This window comes from Microtus oregoni, unplaced genomic scaffold (genome assembly GCF_018167655.1).
Source record: "Microtus oregoni isolate MIOR12 unplaced genomic scaffold, Mior012 000002F_ref0000024, whole genome shotgun sequence".
In the NCBI taxonomy this organism is placed as follows: domain Eukaryota; kingdom Metazoa; phylum Chordata; class Mammalia; order Rodentia; family Cricetidae; genus Microtus; species Microtus oregoni.
The window spans coordinates 28,892,023-28,914,587 of NW_024543061.1; the positions used below are offsets into that span (position 1 = coordinate 28,892,023).

General features: G+C 46.1%; 1 protein-coding gene across 1 annotated transcript in view; it reads right to left on the reverse strand.

Annotated features, from left to right (window-relative positions):
• Nucleotides 1-5,638: 5,638 nt before the first annotated feature.
• Nucleotides 5,639-22,565, reverse strand: part of Cfap92 (cilia and flagella associated protein 92 (putative)) — a 52,273-nt gene continuing 35,346 nt past the window's right edge. Inside the window, exons 11-15 of the mRNA XM_041644664.1 lie at nucleotides 20,683-20,980; nucleotides 10,412-10,576; nucleotides 9,360-9,566; nucleotides 9,119-9,275; nucleotides 5,639-5,871 (exon numbers count right to left, since the gene is read on the reverse strand). Coding sequence (XP_041500598.1) covers nucleotides 5,639-5,871; nucleotides 9,119-9,275; nucleotides 9,360-9,566; nucleotides 10,412-10,576; nucleotides 20,683-20,980 — 1,060 coding nt within the window. The remainder of the gene's footprint in view (nucleotides 5,872-9,118; nucleotides 9,276-9,359; nucleotides 9,567-10,411; nucleotides 10,577-20,682; nucleotides 20,981-22,565) is intronic.

Genomic DNA, 22,565 nt, shown 5'->3' on the forward strand with positions numbered 1-22,565 from the left:
TTTGCACATTGATAGTATAACTGTGAATCTGTAATCTGACATGAGGCCTCTGGTCACCATGTATGTGTTGGTATTTAGGCCTCTGTACCGACCTGCCCTTAGGGTCCTGAAAGGATTCATTTTCAGCTGCAGTCACTAAGAATAGTTCCTGTGCTCCTTTTAAAAGGTGGGCCTTGGCTACCTCCTCTCTCTCTCTCTCTCTCTCTCTCTCTCTCTCTTTTCTCTCTCTCTCCCTCTCTCTTTCCCTCTCCCTCTCTTTCCTTCTCTTTCTGTCTCTTTCTCTTGCACCATTCTTGTCCCCAGGGACTGGTCTCTTCTCTGCCCCTTTTTCTCTCCTCTTCCAATAAACCTCCTACGAGAGCCTTGTTGTATGGCATGACTTCTCTTCATGGCATTTTTAAATTGCAACAGTACGGCTCTAATTCATAGGCAAACTTGGCCAGTCTGTCAGAGGAACAGTTGGTTGGTTCCTATTCCAGAACACCTCCTTCCTCCACAGCAGAGCGCACTGGAGATTATATGAACCTTCCTGTCCTTTGAGTTCTTCAATCATTTGTAAACCGCTGGTCAGTCATTAAAACTTTACAAAGACTCACGTTTTCCCTGTGAACTCCAGCTCAACACAAATCTTGCTGTGTTAGTTCTCAAGTAACTCAGAATTTATTGTCTGTTATTCCATTCTCTCATCTTTACCTATTGGTTTAGAGCCTAAACAAGAAATCAAGTTATCTACCCATTAGATAATTCAGGGTTCCCAAAGACTCCCCTGTACTGTAAAGACCACTTTCCATTAAGAAATCTATAAAGCCACTGTGACGACTTTGAAAAGGGTCCTGGATGGATCTACTTCTCTTCTAAATGTACTATGAGAATGTTCTGTTCAGACTGGAGAGCTAGGAACATGGTTAGGAATGAGGTCTAAGCAGGAGTGTAGGACTGGGTTAGGGGCTTAGAGTTAGAGCTAGAGGGTTAGGACCAGGACATGGCTTGGGTTAGGGGTAAAAGAGTTAGGGTAATACAGGGTTAAAAGAGTAAGATTTTAGGGCTGGGAGGTGGTATTGCATGCCTTTAATCCCAGCACTCAGGAGTCAGAAGCAGGCAAATCTCTGTGAGTTTGAGACCAGCCTGGTCTACAAGAGCTAGTTCCAGGACAGGCTCCAAAGCTACAGAGAAACCCTGTCTCAAAAAACCAAAATAAATAAATAAGGTTTTAAGGTTAGGGTGAGAGGCTAATGTTAGGATTAAGGTTAGGATTTACTGCTTATGAATTAGAGTTAACTAAGGGAAGTGGTGGTGCATGCCTTTAATCCCAGCACTCAGGAAGCAGATGCAGGCCGGTCTCTGAGTTTGGGACCAGCCTGGTCTACAGAGCAAATTACAGGACAGCCAAGGCTACACAGAAAAACCCTGTCTTGGGAAAAAGAAAAGAGAGTTACAGGGTTAGGGTTAGGTTTAGAGGTTTAGGAGTTAGGGAGTTAGGGTGGTGGTTAGGATTTGGGGAGTTAGTGTTAGGGTGTTAAAGGAGCAGTGTGACGGTTTGAAAGAAAACGGCCCCCAAAAAGAGTTACACTATTAGGAGGTGTGGCTTTGTTGGAGTGGGTGTAGTCTCGTTGCAGGAAGTGTGTCATTAGAGGCGGGCTTTGAGTTCTCATATGCTCAACCCACGCCCAGTGGTTCAGAATGACTTTGTTAGGTATCACACAGTTGAGCCTGCTCCGTGCACCTTGTGTAGATGGTCTCCACCCCCACTCCTTTAGGGTCATCTTGTGTGGATGTTGTCTTGGATCAAGACGTAGAGTTCTCATCTCCTTCTCCAGCACCACGCCCACCTGCATCCTGCCTTACTCCCAGCTGCTGCACTCCCTGCCATGATGATAATGGTCTAAGCCTCTGAAACTGTCAGCCACCACCTCAGTGAAATACTTTCCCTTATAAGAGTTACCGTGGTCATGGTGGCTCCTCACAGCAATGGAAACCCTAACTAAGACAAGTAGGGTTAGGGTTAGCTATACAACAAACCAAACAAAACACCCAAGAAATTGGCTCTAGATGCTGTGGTATGCAAAGATGAATGTGGCATGCATCCTCACACTGTAAGAGTGTTCTCTTGACCTGGTGGGGCAGACTTGTCAGTTAATACCAAGGAAGAAGGAATATTGATTGTCAATCTACCTGACTTCCTGAGTCTTGATGAAATGAAGCTTCTGGGGCCAGAGGAATGACAGTTTGTAGCAGTGCAGCATTTTTGTGAAAACTGGTTTGACAGGCAGGTGTGTGTCTGTGTGTGTCTGTGTGTGTCTGTGTGTGTCTGTGTGTACTTGTGCAACTCCAACATTAATCTTAACCCTAATCTTTCACCAATGGTCTCTCCTGAAACTTCAGCTTCTCTGCATGATCACTTACTCCTGGGGTCTTTGCTGCAACTGAGCTACACTTTCCCCAGTGGCCTCACTTGGCCATTCACAGTACCAAGCCTCAGCTGCCTCTGTGATCCCTCCATGACTTCAAAACCGGTACTATCTGGGTAACTCTTACACATTACCAACATCAGCTAACAGCTTGAGATGCAACTTTGGTCCCTCTGGACCACAGCTTCCATGTGCTGATCCTGAGGGAATACTCCCAGAAGACTTGACCTCAATGATGCTGGTCTCTTCTTATTCACTGCTAGTATCTTAGCTCCAGGTAACCATTATTGATTATCCCAGCAAGGCAAAGGCTTGCCTTTGGTGCTACTGGTCTCCCGTTAATCACAACTGATCTTTAGTTCCAATTGACCATAAACTACTGATTCTTAATACACAATAGCACATAAACTGCCATGATAGTCTTTGCTTCCCTGTGAACTTGACAAGTCAGACCTCCATCATCTGCACTGCTCTCAGGATTACCCTCTAGTTCTCCCAGAATAGCTCATTATACTCTAAGCATCCAACACTTTTTCCAGTCCAAAGTTACAGCTCTCCCCAAAACAACACTGTCAGGTCTGTCACGACAGCATCCCACAAACCTGGCACCAATTTCTGTTCTATTGATGAAACACCATGGCCAAAATCAAGTTGGACAGGAAAGGGTGCTGTGGGAGTATGTTTAGCTCCTTCAGCTAATAGCCTTTAAGATACTAGCCCACTTGGGCGTGGTCTCTTATACTGTAAAAGCAGTTGTAAAGCGTGCACAAGCTCTCTTGCTTGTCACTCTCGCTTCCAGCTGGTAGACTCTGTTCCTGTTCCCTGTTTGTCCAGAGGCCTGTTGTCTAGGACAGTGATCTGTAAGTCTCCCCTAAATACACCCTTTATTATTCATAATTATGAACTAGTGTGGGGTTATTTTGTGACTTTTGCCATCAAAAGGGTTTGCCTCAGCTTGTATTTGTAGCCGTCATGAAGGGACGTCAGGACAAGAACTCCATATAGGAACATGAAGGCAGGAATTGATGAAGAGGCTATGAAAAAACGCTGCTTTCTGGTTTAGTCCTCACAGCTTGCAAGCCACATACATCACTAATCAAAAAATACCTCCACAGACTTGCTTGGGAGCCAATCTGATAGATGCATTTTCTCCATTGAAATTTCCTCTTCCTAGGTGAACCTAACTTTAAGTTGACAAAAAAAATCTAACTAGAATTCTCACCATAACCCCTTGTTCTTATCCCAGTCCTGTCCATGATTCAGACCTTAACCCTTAACCCTAACTGGCAGTTGGTGAGTCACCCAACTGCACACAATGTGTTAACACTAAGTCAAAACGGAGTAAGGAAGCTTTTCTGGGTTTGTCCATCTGGCCTGCTTGTGGACTGGCCCATTTGGCAGAACAGGGTAAGAACAGAGACACAAAAGGTGAATGAGGCTGTTCAGTTCGGAAAAGAACCGGACTAAGCAAAAGCTCAAGTGACACAGGACTTTGGGAAGCCACAGGAGATTTTAAGCATGAAATGGCTTCATTTAGGGCATGCCTGTTAGGAGCGGGGACTAGAAACAAGATGGGCTGATTCAACAATTGTCATGGAGCATGCAGCTGTCAGAGACTTAAACATGGAGGGGGGTGAGCTGCGCAGCTGGTATAGAACGACAGACATCCTCGTGCTCTGGTTTTGTCCCAAGGCTGCTTCCCCAGCGGAAGGCCTCACTGACTGCTTTTTGTTCCAGATATGCCCCATATATCCCACACGGCTGGTCGCTCCCTGATACAGATATGCCCCATATATCCCACACGGCTGGTCGCTCCCTGATACAGATATGCCCCATATATCCCACACGGCTGGTCGCTCCCTGATACAGATATGCCCCATATATCCCACACGGCTGGTCGCTCCCTGATACAGATATGCCCCATATATCCCACACGGCTGGTCGCTCCCCGACAGGCCAAGAGAAGCATGCTACACACAAGAACCCACGTGCCCACCCACAGGCGAAGACAGAGCTCCATGCTGCCAGGCCTTAAGTCACAGCACTGTGAACTTCCTGCAGTGAGCTTAAAGGAGGCAAAGTGACCCCAGAAACCATAGCCTGGAGGCTTTGGGACTTGCTAGGATGGATCACAGGCCTGGAGTGAGAGGCCATCTTGTCTGTAAACCTCCATCTTGGGGTGAGAAGGCACAGCACTCGTGCCACACACATTTGGACTCCCTTCTGGTATTTCTATTACAGGAGGGGGGGGTTGGCTAACCTCTAGACTTCACCAGGGACCGTTGGAGAGCACGTTAGTGCCCACTCCATCTCTTCCCTGTCTTCCTAGGGCCCCAGCCATGTCAAGGGGGTGAACTAGGAGAGATCTGTTTTCTGTCCTGTAAGGACAGTGTGAGCAAGCTGGGAGTGAAGGTGTATTAATTTTGCCAAACTGTTGAGAAGTTGCTATTCCGTTTTGGAAAATAAGTGTGACCTGCTGGCCTGGGAAACAGTACCCACAGCACCTGCCCACCAACAGCCACGGGACTATTTGTGCCTAACGTCCTTCACTGCCCACCTACAACAGAAACCTTGATCGCAATGGGTTGGAGCAGTTGACCTGCAGCACCTGCATGGGAGCCCTGCAGGTTGAGGCTTCTGTGAACGTCTACTGGTAGAGCAACGCTCCCTGGAATAAAGAGGAACCCCAGCAGCTAGATGTAGGAGGGGCTGCCTATAGGGATCTTGTTACTGAAGGTAGCACTGAGCCAGCTGAGTGATGGCCTCGGATTTTAGGCAGATTTCTGGGTCTCAGTCTTGCCTTGACAACTGCCACATAAAGGAGGGGAAACGTGAGGCAACTGACATGAGACTCCCCTACACCGAGGAAAAGGGGCCCTTGGTCCCAAGCTGCTGAAGATCACAGGGTGACTGAAACAGCAAAGGTGTAGGTCTGGGAGGGCCACGGATGGGAGCAGGTGTCCGCTCTGAGCATCTCCAGATCACTGTGGAGAAACGGGTGGTACTGAAGTGGGTGACCAACGTCCTCATCCACTTACAGGGCTTAAAAGCCATGTATCCCAGGCCAGTTGCTCCATCCACTCTGGGCTCTGGAACCATGATCACCAGGGAGCCCCATATGGACCCATCTGAAAAAACAGACCAGACACACTGAACAGCTTGCTCTTGGAACCGGAGTACATTTGCACAGGGTGTTGATGCCTGGGTTGAGTCCTTCCTTCATTTACACTTTAATGAAACCAGCGGCTGGGAAAGGAAGAGCTCGGGTGATGTGTTGCCATCAAAGATTCACAGGAAGTAGGGGCTACCTGTGACAGGGTCCGTAGTACCGGTTGATGGTCACTGACAGAGATGAAGTCTTGAAGATTCACAGGGAGACTTTCATGGGAACTAGGTGTGTTTTCTGGGTCTTGACTGTATTGGCGCTGTTCAGAAGACTGGATGCTTGCCTTCTGTCTCCTACCTGAAAGAAGACAGGGTGAGTGGCGGACCCATGAACCAATCACGCAAACCCATGGCTTGTCTGTATGTTCCTCACCCTGCCCAGGAGGCCAAGCAGTCTCTAGCACCTATGGTGTAGCAGGCTCTTCACGGATCATCCCATAAGAGCCAACAGGCGCCCACCTCAGAGTAGGAAATGCCTCACAGATGTTAAGCAACTTGTTCCTTGAGGCAAAGGAAGCTCTGTCGGGGTATTATGTATCTTGTGAGCCCAGCACTCTGACCCAGCAACTGTGCCCTGTGTTCAGAAGCCATCGTCAGAGTACCCAGTGCTCATCCTTTCTGACCTCAGCCCGTGTCCAGAGGGAAGGCTGCTTCCAGAATCTCTTCTCTGTGTCCCAGCCAGACAAGTGTGAGTGAGGTGGCACACTAGAGGGCAGAGAGCTCGAGTCCAGGCACGACCTGTGGAGGCTGCTCCAGACCTGCTCCCAGAGCTCATTGCCAGGAGAGCAGTCGTGGCCACACAGTGAGGCCAAGAAGCTCAAGCCCACCTCTATAGACCAGTGGTTTTCAACCTTCCTAATGCTGCGACCCTTAACACAGACGTGTTTAGCACACCACAGCCATGGTGACTCCAACCATAAAATTATTTTTGTTGCTACTTCATTAACTGTAATTTTGCTACCGTTATGAATCGTAATGTAAATATCTGTGTTTTCCAATGGTTTGGGGGGTTGTGACCCACATGTTGAGAACCACTGCTACAGATGGAAATCCCCTCTGTAGACCCTGCTGATGTCTGCCCAGCAGAGGCCACTAAGGTAGAAGATGGGCCCTTCGCCTTTTCATTAACCCCTGAACTTCAGTTTATGTGAACTTGCTACTTTCTGCAGAAGGTACAGGTCTTGTCCAAGGGGAATATGGGACTTTGGGACCACATCTCTATCTGGAGTGTTCTTCCTCATCCATAGCCCCTGGCTGTATTTTAAAAAGTGTATCCAGGGTCTGCTTGACTTAGTGGCTGGCATGGCTCTGCCCTATTGTCAGTAATAATGGGGAGGGTACCAGGCCCGACTGAGAAGAGAAAAACGTGGTTTGCCGCTACTCTGGAATCCAGATAAGGTACAACATGGCCTAGGGGACTCTGTCATGCCACAAGTGATAACAAAATGGCTTCTCTCTCCAGGGTCCAATTACTGTTCAGGGCTTTCCCCCCTCTTCTTTCATAAGATCTTGGGGTTTCGAGGAGAGTTCACTTGGAGGCTGCTTGCTGGGATGGGGGTCGGGGGACTGTTGAAAACACGCCCCCTTCAGTCCATGAGTATGATTGCAGTGCAGAAAGATCACACCTGTTTCTTTCCTTGAAGAAAAAACTTGTCCTAGATGGTCCATTGGAAGCACACCCTCATCTGTGTCTTCCTCTAGAAAGGACAGCGTGAAGGATGTGTCCCTGTACTCTGTCAGAGGCCATGGTAACATCAGCCTTTGCACAAAGCAGCCAGGGATTGGCCCATGCCTGTAATCCCTGCACTCGAGAGGTAGAGGCATGAGGATCAGGTGTACAAAGTCAGCCTCAGCTACACAGCAAGTTCAAGGCCAGCCTAGGCAATGTGAAACCCTGACTAAAAACAGAAAGATGAAGTGGAGAACTTGGAACCACTCAGCAGACCTCCTCTCACTTGCAGGTACTCAAGGGCTTCCTCCTCCCTCAAGAAGCCACAGCTAGGTTTGACCTAAGGCCCTACAGCTATCATACTGTCATTTAAGGCTCACAGGGAACTGAGGCAGGGGCAGTCATTTCTACTAGAGCACAAAATCAGAAATAGCTGTATAGCGGTGTCCATATTACTCACTGGAATTCCAAACAAAATGCACTTACAACTGTGTCAGAACCACTTATCAACAAAAGAATATAAAAGATCAAAAATTGTGTCCCTTTTAGACTTCATGTTCCGGTCCTGTTACTCCTCTGAACCAGCCTTTCACACATGACCCTAAACCCACCCCCACCCCCTGTTGATGGTTTCTGGGCCCTTTGGTCTCGCTATGGGAGATGAGGCCCTAGAGCCCGTGGATGGTGCACTCCCTCCAGCCCCGATGCTCACAACAGTGGTTCTCATCTGTAATGCTTCCCCGTCAGGGGGAAACAGCACCATCTTGGATTGTGTGTGCCTAGTCTCATATAGGCTTCTCGTTTCTCTGCAAGGATTGTCCTTCATGGTCTTGTGTCACTGGCAAGCTGGTCTTCTCCAGGTTCTTCTCTGCTGATACGCAGGTCACTCAGAGTCCTAGTATTCTTTGATTGCCCGATTTTAAGTTTCTGCCTGGTTTGGGGCTCTTGGGAGCAAAGGAGATGAAACTCTATTTCTCTGCTTACCCTTGGATTATTTTTTTCTGGTTTTTTGAGACAGGGTTTCTCTGTAGCTTTGGATCTAGCTCTTGTAGACCAGGCTGGCCTCGAACTCACAGAGATTCGCCTGCCTCTGCCTCCTGAGTGCTGGGATTAAAGGTGTGTGCCACCAACACCCGTCTTACCTTGGATTCTTGGAATGGACACAGGGAGGTTGACACTGTGAGACCTGAGCACCCTGACAGGGCTGTGGCTTGGAAAATAATTTCCCAGATATTAGTTAGTTGACTAAAAATTAACAAAGGGGGGACTTTGTATAAGCAGACAGTACACATCTTTATAGAACCAGGAACAAGAAGCTGCATGGAAAAATACTCTCCAGAAGGGAACTTGAGAAAGGTCAAGAGACCCCTGTTCTCAGCAGCCCCGTGGGATGTGTGGGCTTGTATGGGCTGTTGCACCGGGCAGTCCACTCATCCATCTGGATTTCAGAGGCCTAGCCACTAGTTTGGTCCTCCTCTGTATAGTCAAGTTTTTCTTGAACTTGATGGGAGTAGCTAAGTCCTAACCTGAACTTCTTGTCTTCACAGGCAAACAGACCAGAGGAGCTCAGCTGGGAAGGCTGAAAAGCTCCAAAAGCCACTAAGTGCCTTCCAATCTCCCATTTTAGAGCCCAGAAACCAGCCCAAAACAAAGAGACTTGTCTAAAAGCATGCAACCAGCACCCACACCCAGCCCAGAGGCCAGGGATCCTGAGTTCCAGCCCCACATCAGGCTCTATACCAGCCCCATCCTGAACCCTGCTTTCCTAACCTAGAATGTACTGCTGTGATGCAAAACCAGCAGATGGTGCTAGAGAGCCAAGACGGCCAGCGTTCTGAAGTACCCGGAGGCGTGGCTCAGGGAGGAGCTATCTTACCAGTTGCAGACTTCGGAGCTGGAAGAGGGGGCAGTTCAAGGTAAAGTGGTGGCTTCTTGTACAGGTCAATGTCCACGTGTCGCTGGCTCCAGCTCCACCTATCCCGATCCAGCACGGGCTTCAGCACGTTAGCGAACAGAGCGTTTTCTTGCCATTCCTAAATAATAAGAGCAGTGAGTGAGTGAGATGGGAGGCCATTCCTCAGAACCCCCCACATGAGGCCCTACTCCTTCCTGAAGACCTCATTTATCTTTCTGATGGGTGGCAGTCTAAGGTCCTGCTGGAAGCTTCCAGTGGTGCTCTGAAGACCCCACACTTGGAACCCACCAGCTGTGAGCCAGGCCTGGCGGGACTTCTTCTGGGCTTTCTTCTCCTCTTCCTTTGGGTCCCGAGGCTCCACCATTGCTGAGAAGTATCTCTGGGAATATGTGAATCTCTTCCTTGGCTCCTAGAAGTGCGGAGACACACATCTGCTAAGAACAGTATTGGATAAGGCCGAGTCACCCTCAGGGTTCCACGCAGGTATCAGAAGCATCTGGGGACACCGGATCCTGAAGCTATAATGCACTCACAGTAACTAAACATTAAGACAGCCCTACGAGCGTCACATCATTGCCTCCTTTGACAGAGAAATCCATTTTCTACGTGTAATGGATGCTAAAAGCCTAAACCAAGGATTTTTCTTAGGGCTAACAGATGTCTCCATAGCAACACAGTGCTCCCCAGAAGAACAGCTTCTGCACTGTTTTCAACCAAATGTATCTGAGCATGTACTGAGTGCCTCTGGCTCTCTAGAGCACAGTGAAGTCACACTCTTCTCCCATCCGCTGATCCCTTGCCCCCTGTCCCTAGATGTCCCTTCACCCAAGGCCCCCGATTACTCTTGGCCAGAGAAAGAAAAGCTCCTATGTGTGGTGGTTTGAATGAAAATGGTTCCCATAGGCTCAGATATTTGAATGTTTAGCCGTCAGGGAGTGAAACTGTTTAGGAAGGATTAGGAGGTGTGGCCTTGTTGGAGGAGGTGTGCCACTGGGAGTTGTACTTAGAGGTTTCAGAAGACTACACCAAGCTCAATGACTCTTTCCCTCTGCCTGAGGCTGCCTGGGGATCAGGATGTAAAGCTCTCAGCTACTGCTCCAGCACCACGTCTGCCTTCTCCCCTCACCATGGTGATCATGGACTAACTCTCACCCCCAGTTAACTGCTTTCTTTTCTAAGAGTTGCCTTGGTCATGGTGTCTCTCCTCAGCAGTAGAACAGTCGCTGAGAGGGTGTCAGCTGCCTTGCCACTCACCTTGGCCATCTCTTTGAACATCTCCTTCTTTGCAAGCTCTGTGGAGTTCAGGGTCTGGATACTGTAGTTGTGGACAGCTTTGTTCTCAGGAATGGCAATTCTAATTGTCTTCACCATTGACTTCAGAGGCTTTTTGGTGAGCTGGTAGGCTTCTGCGATATTTTTCTGAAGAGAGGGTGGCAATTGTTACCTACACCGGGCCTTTCCTGTGTGCAGTAGATGTTCTCTGACACAGAGCCATGGTGTAAAAACTGATTTTAAAAAATTCTTGAATACCAATAGAGTTTATAATCACACAGCCATGACAAAAGGCCATCTAATCCAGGATGTCACTATCCAAAATGGAATTCGAAGGAGTGAAATCTTGAGGCTTCCCAAGGACACTAACTACATCATACAGCAAGCCACTATTCTTCCATCTACCTAGTGGCAAAGAATAAAATGTACAGTTCAAATAGTGAGGAGAGAGTGAGACACTTTCGTGGTGTGTATAGGGGACGCCATGTCCAAAGGCAGCAGGGATGGGTACCATAGCCATGGCTGACTTTCAGCGCTATATTACATGAGGTAGCAGGGGGTAGGGGATTCTCCAGCAGGCCTAGTAAGGAAATGAGGACTGTTCCCTCCTCAGAAAGGATGCTAAAGAAGTAAGGGGACTTTGCTTGTGGATTTCCTAGGGGAATAAAAGCAAAGTAACTGCAAAGTCATCACTTGAAAGGGAGCCACTTTAGGGTTGGCAATAGACCTGACCCTAGAGGGGCTCCTAGGTGCCCAAGCCGAGGTCCCCAGTTAGTTCCTGGGGCAGCTGAGGATAGGGAACCTGAAATGACCCTATCCTAGAGCAATAATGACGAATATCTTGCATATCATCATAGAACCTTCATCTGGTGATGGATGGAGATAGAGACAGAGACCCACACTGGAGCACTGGACTGAGCTCCCAAGGTCCCAATGAGGAGCAGAAGGAGGGAGAACATGAGCAAAGAAGTCGGGACCACGAGGGGTGCACCCACCCACTGAGACAGTGGGGCTGATCTAGTGGGAGCTCACCAAGGCCAGCTGGACTGTGACTGAAAAAGCATGGGATAAAACCGGACTCTCTGAACATGGCGAACAATGAGGGCTGATGAGAAGCAAAGGACAATGGCACGGGGTTTTGATCCTGCTTAATGTGCTGGCTTTGTGGGAGCCTAGCCAGTTTGGATGTTCACCTTCCTAGATATGGACAGAGGGGGGAGGACCTAGGACTTACCACAGGGCAGAAAACCCTGACTGCTCTTTGGACTGGAGAGGGAGGGGGAAAGGAGTTGGGGGAGAGGGAGAAGGGTGGGAGGAGGGGGAGGGAAATGGGAGGCTGGGAGGAGGTGGAAACTTGTTTTTTTTTTCTTTTTCTCCTTTTCTCAATAAAAAAAAAGTCATCACTTGAAAGGCTAAGACAGGAGGATTGTGAATTCAAGGCCAGCCTGAGTTACATAGATACCCTATCTAAAGCAAAAACAAAACAAGGTCTGGGTATATAGCTCAGTGGTACCGTCATTGCCTCGTATGTGTGAGGCCCTGAGTTAAATCAGTAGGAACACCAAGAAAAAAAAAAACATGAAAAGGAGATAGAAAAAAAGAGATGAGATTGGCTGAGCAACAGAAATAAAAGATAAAATGGAAAATAACGTGGCTGGGACCTGAAGAAGAGGCGCCACTCCACATTGTTACCTTGCCCTTTATTTGCCTCCTGAATTTAGAAAAATAACTACCTTTCACTTAAAAAAAATATTCAATATCCAGATGGTTACCTAAACATAAACTGATGGCTTGGCTAGAGTCTTGAGGAGGAGCATGAAACAATCAGAAGAAGGGTTGCAATTGTTGCACACACACACACACATGCACAAGGAAGGCACCCATGCAGTCAAGATACAGTTACTGTGGTTTTGAGCAACAGAGCCAAGGCATATCAAGGGTTATTACACAGCAAGAAGATCATGCTTAGAGGCGCCACTGGATCTGGTCACAGCCCATATGGACCATACGTCAGAACATTTCATTATTTTTCTGTTCCCTCTTATCCTTAGAAGGTTAAATCTGTGTTCCCCAATTTCCTGTTCCTCCCATCCCTGAGCAGGGGGGTCATGGCCCTGTCAGGCAGATCTGCCTGTGCTATTTCCGTTACACTAAAGTCAACATTCTAACCAAAAAAGCCACTTGGTGAAAAAATCAAGTCATGGTCACCAGGTACTCTGGGTACCTGGTATTCCCTAAGACCTGAGAAAGAATCTGACTCACAGTCAAAATAGCAACACAAGAGAAAAAACCTACACTGAGCATCTGGAGGTGAAAATGGGGAGACATGGGCTAGATTTTAAGGTAGATACAAAAAAAAATCTTAAAAGAAACAAAGATGTCAAAATATATGTAACAGAAACACACATAAAGAAAAATACTGGGTACAAAAATATTTGAAATAATAAAAAAATAAGTACATGACACACATTGCAGGAGGAATAAAGCTTCTGAATGGATGTAGTAGAAAATCAGCTTGTGCAGTACTCCCAGCAAGCAGCCCTGGAAACAAATACATGAAAAGTTGGAATAGAGAGAGGGAGAGAAAAGCAGCCACACTGAAACAGCGTGTCCAACTACGGGGAGAAGTAATACATCTTGAGGAGATGAACATCAGAAAGATCATAGAGTCCACACCGTCCTTAGTGAAGTTAAAGAGAACAAAGACAGCCTTCCAGCCACTTTCTCAGAACTGAAGCATCTGCCAGTGAAGGAGGAGACTCAAGAAAGTGACTAGATTCAGAAGACCTGACCCCAATTACGTAAGCAGTTGTAACTGTGGGGAGAAGAGGCCGGTGTGGTGGACTGAATAGAAACAGTCCTGATAGACTCAGGGAGTAGCACATTAGGAGACGGAGCATTGTTGGAATAGTATGGCATGGTTGGAGGAAGTGTCTCAGTTTACTTCCTGTAACCTACGGATAAAGATGTCGGACTCTCAGCTCCTTCTCCAGAATCATGTTTGCCTGCACACTGCTATGTTTCTCACCAAGAGGATAATGGACTAAGCCCCTGAAATTGTGAGCCAGCCCCCTTAAACCTTTTATTTATAAGGTTTGCTGTGGTCATGGTGTCTCTTCACAGTATTAGAAACCCTAACAAGGTAGCCGACTGCCAGCGGCCTGCAAGCAGTGCAGGGAACTGCAGGGAACCTGCAGGACTGCAATTCTGTGAGTGCTCACCCAGGCCTGGGCAGTAGAGCAGCCGTCAGCCATGCCCTGTAAGTAACTCCAGCAAACCCATGGGTCCATCCAGTTATGCTTATAGAATCATTTCCTTGGTCTGTCATTGGTACCTTATCCATGTTAACAAATGTTAAGGTTTCCCCTGTAAAAGCGACATAAAAAATGAAATAAAGGTTTTAAACATTCAGAAGGAAACAGTGGCCATCTGTAAAAGAAGCCATGCCATACTGACATCACACTCCACAGGAGAAGCACTGTAAATAGGACATCTAAACGCTTCAGTCTAGCTGGGCGGTGGTGGCGCATGTAGTTAGTTCCAGCACTCAGGAGGCAAAGGCAGGCAGATCTCTGAGTTCGAGGCCAGTCTGGTCTACAGAGAATTTCAGGACATCCAGGGCTACACAGAGAAACTCTGTCTTGAAGAACCGAGGTAAAAACAAAACAAGCAAACAAATAAACAAAAATCTTCAGTCTAGAATATCAGATCCAGGCAAAGGGTGCATTCAGTTGTGAGACTATATAAATCCAGGGAAAGCGTCCCCTCCCAAAAATCTAGAGTCAAGGAATTGGCACCTGTTACTATTAAACCTCTTAAAATGCGACACTAGACAAGAAGACGGCACACCACAGACTGAGAAGAAAAATACATAAATAACCCACACCCAACTAACAATAAGAAAGCATTTCCAAACAGCAAGAAAAATGCATTTATATTTATCAAAAAAGAGGGAATGCGTAAATTTGAACAATTATATCATAAAAATATGTCCAAAATATCTGATAACATATTAAATGTATTATTATATTTTTTTGTTTATTATACTTAAAATATTATTATACTTATGTTTTACTGTGAAAGCACATCAACAAATGCAATGCCAACATACATCCTTCGATTGGCCAAAACTAATAGATCTGATGGGTGTAACTGTCTGTGGGGCTCTCATGCATCTCAGGCTGTAAAATGATACAGCCACTTTGGGATGTTCCTTTATGACCCAGTAAGTTTTCTTCTAGGTACACAACCAAAAGGAATTGACATGCGGGTCTCTCCCAAGCAGGATCTGCATAAGATGTACTTGGAAGCCTTATCACCAATAACCCCACCAGCCCTGAAAAGAAAAAAAAAAAAACCAAATGGAATCGATCTAAATATAAATCAGTAGAAGAGAGGGTAAATCTGTCATGGTATATAAGCAATGAAAACCCCACCAGAACTAAATGTATATGGGAAAACATGTGAAATCTAGAGCGTACATTTGTGGGATAAAGGTCAGATATGCACGTGACCCTGTGTGTGTGGCTCCACTGAACAAAGTTGTGTGCTGCTAGGATCCGAGTCAGTGATTGACAGGTGAGTGACACTTTGGGGGTGCTAATAGTGATCAGGGGATCAGGGCTATACAACTGATCTGTTGGAGGGGTTGTCTTGTGATGATTGATTGGTTATTGTGGGGGCTGTTTGCTGGCTCGTGCATTCCACAGCACACGTATGGAGGTCAGAGGACACGTATGGAGGTCAGAGGACACTATGGAGGTCAGAGGACACGTATGGAGGTCAGAGGACACGTGTGGAGGTCAGAGGACACGTGTGGAGGTCAGAGGACACATGTGGAGGTCAGAGGACACGTATGGAGGTCAGAGAACACGTATGGATGTCAGAGGACACGTGTGGAGGTCAGAGGACACGTATGGAGGTCAGAGGACACTATGGAGGTCAGAGGACACGTATGGAGGTCAGAGGACACGTGTGGAGGTCAGAGGACACGTGTGGAGGTCAGAGGACACGTGTGGAGGTCAGAGGACACGTGTGGAGGTCATAGGACACGTGTGGAGGTCAGAGGACACGTGTGGAGGTCAGAGGACACTATGGAGGTCAGAGGACACGTATGGAGGTCAGAGGACATGTGTGGAGGTCAGAGGACACATGTGGAGGTCAGAGGACACGTGTGGAGGTCAGAGGACACGTGTGGAGGTCAGAGGACACTATGGAGGTCAGAGGACACGTATGGAGGTCAGAGGACACGTATGGAGGTCAGAGGACACGTATGGAGGTCAGAGGACAGCTTCTGGGAGCTGATCCTCTCCTTTTACCTTGGGCTCCAGGACAGAACTCAGTATCAGGCTTTTTTTACCCACTGAGCCATCTCACCAGCCCAGATTTGTATATTTTGTTTAATGTTTACTTCTAAAAATATAATCAAAGATAAAAGTGTCTTATAGTAGTTATACAATGAACAAATCAAGAAGATAAGATAGCACTGAATTTGTAAAGTGCATTTTGTTTTTAATTTCAGTGAGTAATATGAACAACACTTCATATCTACTTCCAATTGTGTGATCTAGCAAAAATGGCTGCCCACACCTCAGTTCCCTGTGAGCCTTAGAAATGACAGCATGAGCCTCGGTTTCCACTCTGGTGCCTTCTAAATTATCAGTGCAATGAATAACACATCAAGAAGATAAAAGATAGTTCTAAATTTGTATATATTAAAAATAAAACCAGGAGAGATACCTAACAAAAAATAGATAAATAAACTCATAGTTATAATGAATTTTATCGGGACTTTTCCTAGTAACTAACTAAAACAAAACCTGGATTTCAAAGATTGGCTGGGAGCATGGCTCAGCAATAGAGCAATTGCCTAGCATGTATGCTGCCCTGAATTCAGCCTCTAGCACTGAAAAAAATAGCAATAATACCAGGCACGGTGGCACATGCCTTTAATCCCAGCACTCAGGAGGCAGAGGCAGGTGGATCTCTGAGTTTGAGGCCAGTCTGGTCTACAGAGTGAGTTCTAGGACAGTCAAGGCTACACAGAGAAAACCTGTCTTGAAAAAACAAAAAATAAAAATAAATAATTAGGTAACTGCCTTGAGAAGCTTTTGCCCACACTTGGGTATGTCTGGCTCTTTCCCTGTGTGCTCACTAATGCCCCCTACTTAAATCTGTATTAAAAATCCATTTTAATAAACTATGACTCTGCTTTTGAAAAAAAGCAGATGTAGGGATGTAGGGAACCTGACAAATTACCAAGCTGCCATATCAGACACATGCATAGCAGTTGATAAGTAACTGTAGGACACACGTTGTTTTCACAGACACTGGAGCATGCCCCAAAGCCAAGAGACTGACCTGTGAAGCCAGTCTCAACAGTGAAAATGACACAAAATATACTCACTTATATCAGTTAAATTAAGGTTGAACCCAATAGCCAGAATATATGGAAAAACACAAATTACAAAAATATTTTGAGAGGCTGGAGAGAGAGCTCAGAGGTCAAGAGCACTCGTTGCTCTTCCAGAGGACCTGGATTTTATTCCAGTGCCCACACAACAATCTCTACTCCAGTTCCAGGAGATCCAATGCCCTCTTCTGGCCTCCTCAGCTACCAAGTCACCGTGCACAAACATACTTGCAGGCAAAACCCATACACATGAAATAAAACTAATATATGTTCTGTGCTGGAGAGATGGCTCAGCCATCAAGAGTTCTTGCTGCTCTCCCAGAGGACCTGAGTCTGGTTTTAGCACCCATCTGTAGACGGACGTTTCTGTACTGACTGGTCTTACAGTTGTTCAGTCCCAAAGAAACACAGAGGCTTATATAAATTATAATTGTTTGGCCTGTTAGTTCAGATTTATTATTAACTAGCTCTTATAACTTAAATTAACCCATAATTCTTATCTGTGTTTAGCCATGTGGTTTGGTACCTTTTCTCAATAAGGCATTCTCATCTTGCTCCTTCTGCATCTGTCTGGTGACTGCATCTCTGCCTTTCCTTTTCCCAGAATTCTCCTAGTCTGGTTTCCCCACCTATACTTCCTGCCTGGCAACTGGCCAATCAGCATTTTATTAAACCAATACAAGTGACAAATCTTTGCAGTGTACAAGAGCATTATCTCACAGCACACATCTTCATGGAACTCCACCAATAAGAGACCTGATGTCCTCTTCTGATCCCCCACTCTCTCTCTCTCTCTTTCTCTCTCTCTCTCTCTCTCTCTCTCTCTCTCTCTCTCTCTCTCTCTCTCACACACACACACACACACACACACACACAAATAAATAAATAAAAATAATAAACTTTATAAGCCACTGGAGCAGAGCAGGCAAGATGGCTCAGTGGATAAAATAACCTGCGGCCAAGACTGATGACCTGAGTTGAATTCCAAGAACCCACATGGTGGAAGGAGAAAATCAACTCCAAAAAGTTGCCCTCTGACCTCGATAAAGTGCATTCCCATGTGTGCATACACATACACACACACTCACACACACACACATGCATGTACACATACATGCAGAATAAATAAACAAATGAACAAATAAATAGATATAGATTAAGAAAATAGATAATCAAAAAAATCATGAGACATGCTTGGTGTTTACAGTACATTTTTTATGCAATTACATAAAGATGATTTCATAAAATACCAATCATCTAAACTTCCATCTGAATTCAGAAAAAGAAATTAAGCCCAAATATTGTAAAAATTACAATCAGATATCAAAGAAATATATTATATGGAAACCAAGGAAGCAAATTGCTGGCTTTGTGAAGAGACTAATAACGGTATATGTGTGACTTCAATAATGATCCCAACCACCATGAAGTGGTCCAGTGGCTGATGGAGGAAGGTCATTGGTTAAGTAATAAAGAAACTGCTTGGCCTCATAGGTTAAAACATAGGTGGGAGGAGTAAACAGAACAGAATGCTGGGAGGAAGAGGAAGTGAGGTAAGACGCCTCAGATAGACGCCATAGCTCAGTTCTCGGGGGCACATGCGATGAAGCAAGCTGCCAGGTCTGACATGCTGAATCTTTCCCAGTAAGACTGATGCTACACAGATTATTAGAGATGGGTTGATCGGGATATGAGAATTAGCCTGTAAGGGCTAGAGTTAATGGGCCAAGCAGTGTTTAAAAGAATACAGTTTGTGTGTTGTTATTTCGGGGCATAAGCTAGCCAGGCGACCAGGAGCTGGGGAGGCAGGAATGCAACCCGCTGCTCCCACAATATAATGGCGCCCAAAGTGGGGCTCTAACCCACGACCCTGAGATTAAGAGTCTCATGCTCTACCGACTGAGCTAGCCGGGCGACCAGGAGCTGGGGTGGCAGGAATGCAACCTGCTGCTCCCACAACAAGTGGTTACTTGGTCAGACTGATTTGATTGTATACAAATCACCGGGGGTAACTATAGGCTAAGAACACTGGGCCACTCATCATCCATGGGGGAAAAGAGAGCAGATTCTACCCTCATGCAGGAATAAACCCCAGCTGAGCGTGGTGACCCAACCTGTAACCCCATAGTCAGTAGGCAAAGGCAGAAGTATGGCCCCTAAGTTAAAGGCTAGCCCCAACTAAACAGTAGGTGTCAAGTCAGCCAGACTGTATAGCAAGAACCTACCTCAAAGAAAAAAAATCCTAGCTCAATTTAACTTAAAATACAGTATCTGAATCAGGATTATGAATACAGTTCAGTGGTAGAGTCCTTGCCTATCATATACAAGACTCTAAGACACCCCCAACTTCAAAACAAACAAACATTTCAAAGAAGAATATAGATTTATGATCTTGGAGTAGGAAAAGGTTTCTGAAATAAAGCAAAAACAATATGAGAAAATGCAAAAAATTACTAAATTTAAAAATAACTATGCTAAAGATGCCTTGAAAGAGTGAAGAGGAGCCAACTGTGGTGGCGCACACCTCCAATCCCAGCACTTGGGGGGCAGAGGCAGGTGAATCTATGTGAGCTAGGGGCCAACCTGGTCTACATAGGGAGTTCTAGGACAGTCAGGGCTACATAGTTAATCCTGCTTCAAAAATATTAAAATCGAAATTTAAAATTTAATGCTACTAGCTGGGCAGTGGTGGCACATGCCTTTAATCCCAGCACTCAGGAGGCAGAGGCAGGTGGATCTCTGTGAGTTCAAGGCCAACCTGGTCTACAGACTGAGTTCCAGGGTAGCCAAGGCAACACAGAGAGATCTTGTCTTGCACACACACACACAAAAAAAATTAATGCTACTGGGTTGTTTTTGAGGATTTCAAGATAAAATATTGCCCAAATATGGGCAAAATAATCAAAAAATATCTGAAGACATATCAGGCTTCGTCAGTAAATAGTGAAAGTTAAAGCCTCTCTTAAAAACTGCTGAACATCAGAAATTAAATGTCTCTAAATCCAACTTGTAGCACATAGCATGAATGTACAAAATGGAATTTCCTGCACAAGATAAGGATGGTTACATTGACATAATCATTTTGGAAAATAATATATCATCTAGGCAATAGAACTAACATTCAAAAATTCTAATCCTAAGTGTTATCTCCTAGAAAACAACTGCATAAATTTAGCAGAAAATGTCTTGGCATAGAGTTAGAATATCTTTAAATTTCAAAAGTTAAGAAATGATACAAATGACCACCAGCGAGTAAATAAGGACACAGAACAGAAGGAGAACTCGGAGACTAGAAGTGGGGCACAGAGGCAGGGGATGAGGTGGGGCCTCACAAAGAGAGATCATGAGCAGATTCAAGTCACACTTTAAATATCTGTGTTTCCAAGGCCTTGCGGCTGACTTTGGGAAAGGCAATATCCTTGGCCATCCAGACCACAGAGCACTGATCTTTGATCACCTTACCAGCTTCTCCATCTTTTATTATCTCCTCTCCATGGTTTCTCCAAGCCAGCTTACTTTCTATGCTGCTTAGACAACTTAGGATACTCATGCCTTTCAAGCAGGATGTTACCCCCTTCACCGTTCTTCTCCTAAGATAAACACTAAGACTGTGGTAAATGCCCTGTGCCTGAGCTCACTCCATTTCATATTTAAGGAGGACGGCCAAGGTGAATGGGACTGGAAGCAAATGCTCCGGCATAATTCAGCCTTGTCTCTCATAGTGCTGAGCTGTCCCCCAGTGTCCCAAACCAGAGGAGCAAGTAGCCCGTATCTCTTACTGGTTACTAGAAGCTACAGGAAATTGGGGAGCCTCAGCATGGAGGGGAGAAAGAACGCCCACCTGGACAAGGCTATCCTTGTGATCTTGATTCTTCAGCAGCATGTTGTTCCTCCACTGCAGGTACTTCTCCTGGTGGGTCTGGATCTCCTCTGGGAGGGTAGATGTCTGACGCTGGATGTTCGCATCTTTGGGAGTGGGCTGGGGAGATGCGGATAACAGTTTTGCATCTGTGAGTTCTTCCTGGGAAATGGGTATCCCAAACTCTTGGCTCAGGTCTTTAACCATGGAGGAGGAGGGGAGCAGATCTCTCATGATCACCTCCCTGAGCCTGGTGCTGTTGTGGCAGATGTCGTGGATCCTGAAATGAAGAACAGCCAGCCACTCAGTCTCACCTGCATAACCATCTGCATTTCACAGCAGAAATGAAAGTTCAGGTTGGCCACTCTGCACTCCAGCACATTAGCGTTCTTGGATAGAGTCCACTCTGCACAGAGAGCTTTCCTAGCGGCTATACCGTGGTCTTGACATCCTCAACATCCCAAGATCTCCACCGAAACTCAGACCTCACCTTCACAGCTTCATGAGGTGGCCTTTCAGGATGTGCTTGCAGGAACTCCAACCCTGCCACATACTTTCTGGCCTTGCTGGCCTTCAAGAATCTTAGCACAAGCCTCCATGACTCTGTTACTCTTGTATCCTTAGTGCCTGCAAAACCAAGTTCTGCTGCCAAGTTCTACTATCAATTCAAGATGTAGCCTGGACCACTTGGACCACAGCTGCATTGGCCTCTATTTGCTGAGGCTGGTGGGCAACACTACCCTGAATAGCACTTCAGTGGTATTCTCAGACTAGGCCTCCTCCTTTCAAACAGCTCTACATTTTCACAAGATGGACCTTCTAGGGGTTGGGTCTGCCCCTCTGGCACCTTTCCTATTGAACACAGGGTTTCTCTGTAATGGGGCTAATCTTTAATAATTACAGCTGTTTTCTCAGCCACCCTGCCTGCCAGTCCCTTCCCCATACCAAACACCACGTTTTCATCTTTCTGCCCAGCTTGTTGCTCTCTCTCAGTGTTGACCCAAATCAGAACGGAAGCAGTAACCATAGCACAACCTGGATGCCATCCCATCCTGGGTTTTCCTCTGTCAATCAAAGTAGCCCATCACTTTTTTAATTCAACCTCGCAGGAATCCCACCAGATGTTTTGCCTAAATATAATCCAAATTCCCTCTAGTACACTAGAGCACTTCTCTCTCTCTCTCTGAGACCTCACCAGCCAGGCCTGGACCATCAGCGGTTCTCCCAGCTTTCTGGACTTCCAAATTCCTACTACATTGGCTCATTAATCTCTGCTTAGGGCATTCTGTAGTTCTCCAGCCACAGCTCCAAGCCCTTCCACATTCTTCTCTTGAACCAGTTACAAGGACGTGTGAACCATGTTTACCACAGCAACAGCCTCACCTCTCAGTATGGATTTTCCGTGTCAGTTACTTTCTCCATTGCTGTAGTCAGCTCTTGACGAGACTTAACTTCAGGGAAGAACAGTTTCTTTGTCTTACACTTCGAAGGGATACAGTTCATCATGGCAAGGAAACTGGCCACATCATGCCCACAGTCAGGAAGCAGAGAATAAGAAATGTTGGTACCTTGCTGTGGGACAACGATCTTGTACTTTGTAAAGATTTTTCACTTGTATTTTAATAAAATGCTAATAGGCCAGTAGCCAGGCAGGAAGTATAGATGGGATGACTAGGCAGCATGTATAGGCAGGGCAACCAGAAGAGGAGAATTCTCAGAAGAAGAAAGTCTCAGTCTGCCATCAACACAGAAGAAGCCAGACACAGAGGAAGCAAGATGAGAACACCTCACTGATAAAAGGTACCAAGCCATGTGGCTAACACAGACAAGAAAGATGGGCTAATTTAAGATGTAAGAGTTAATAA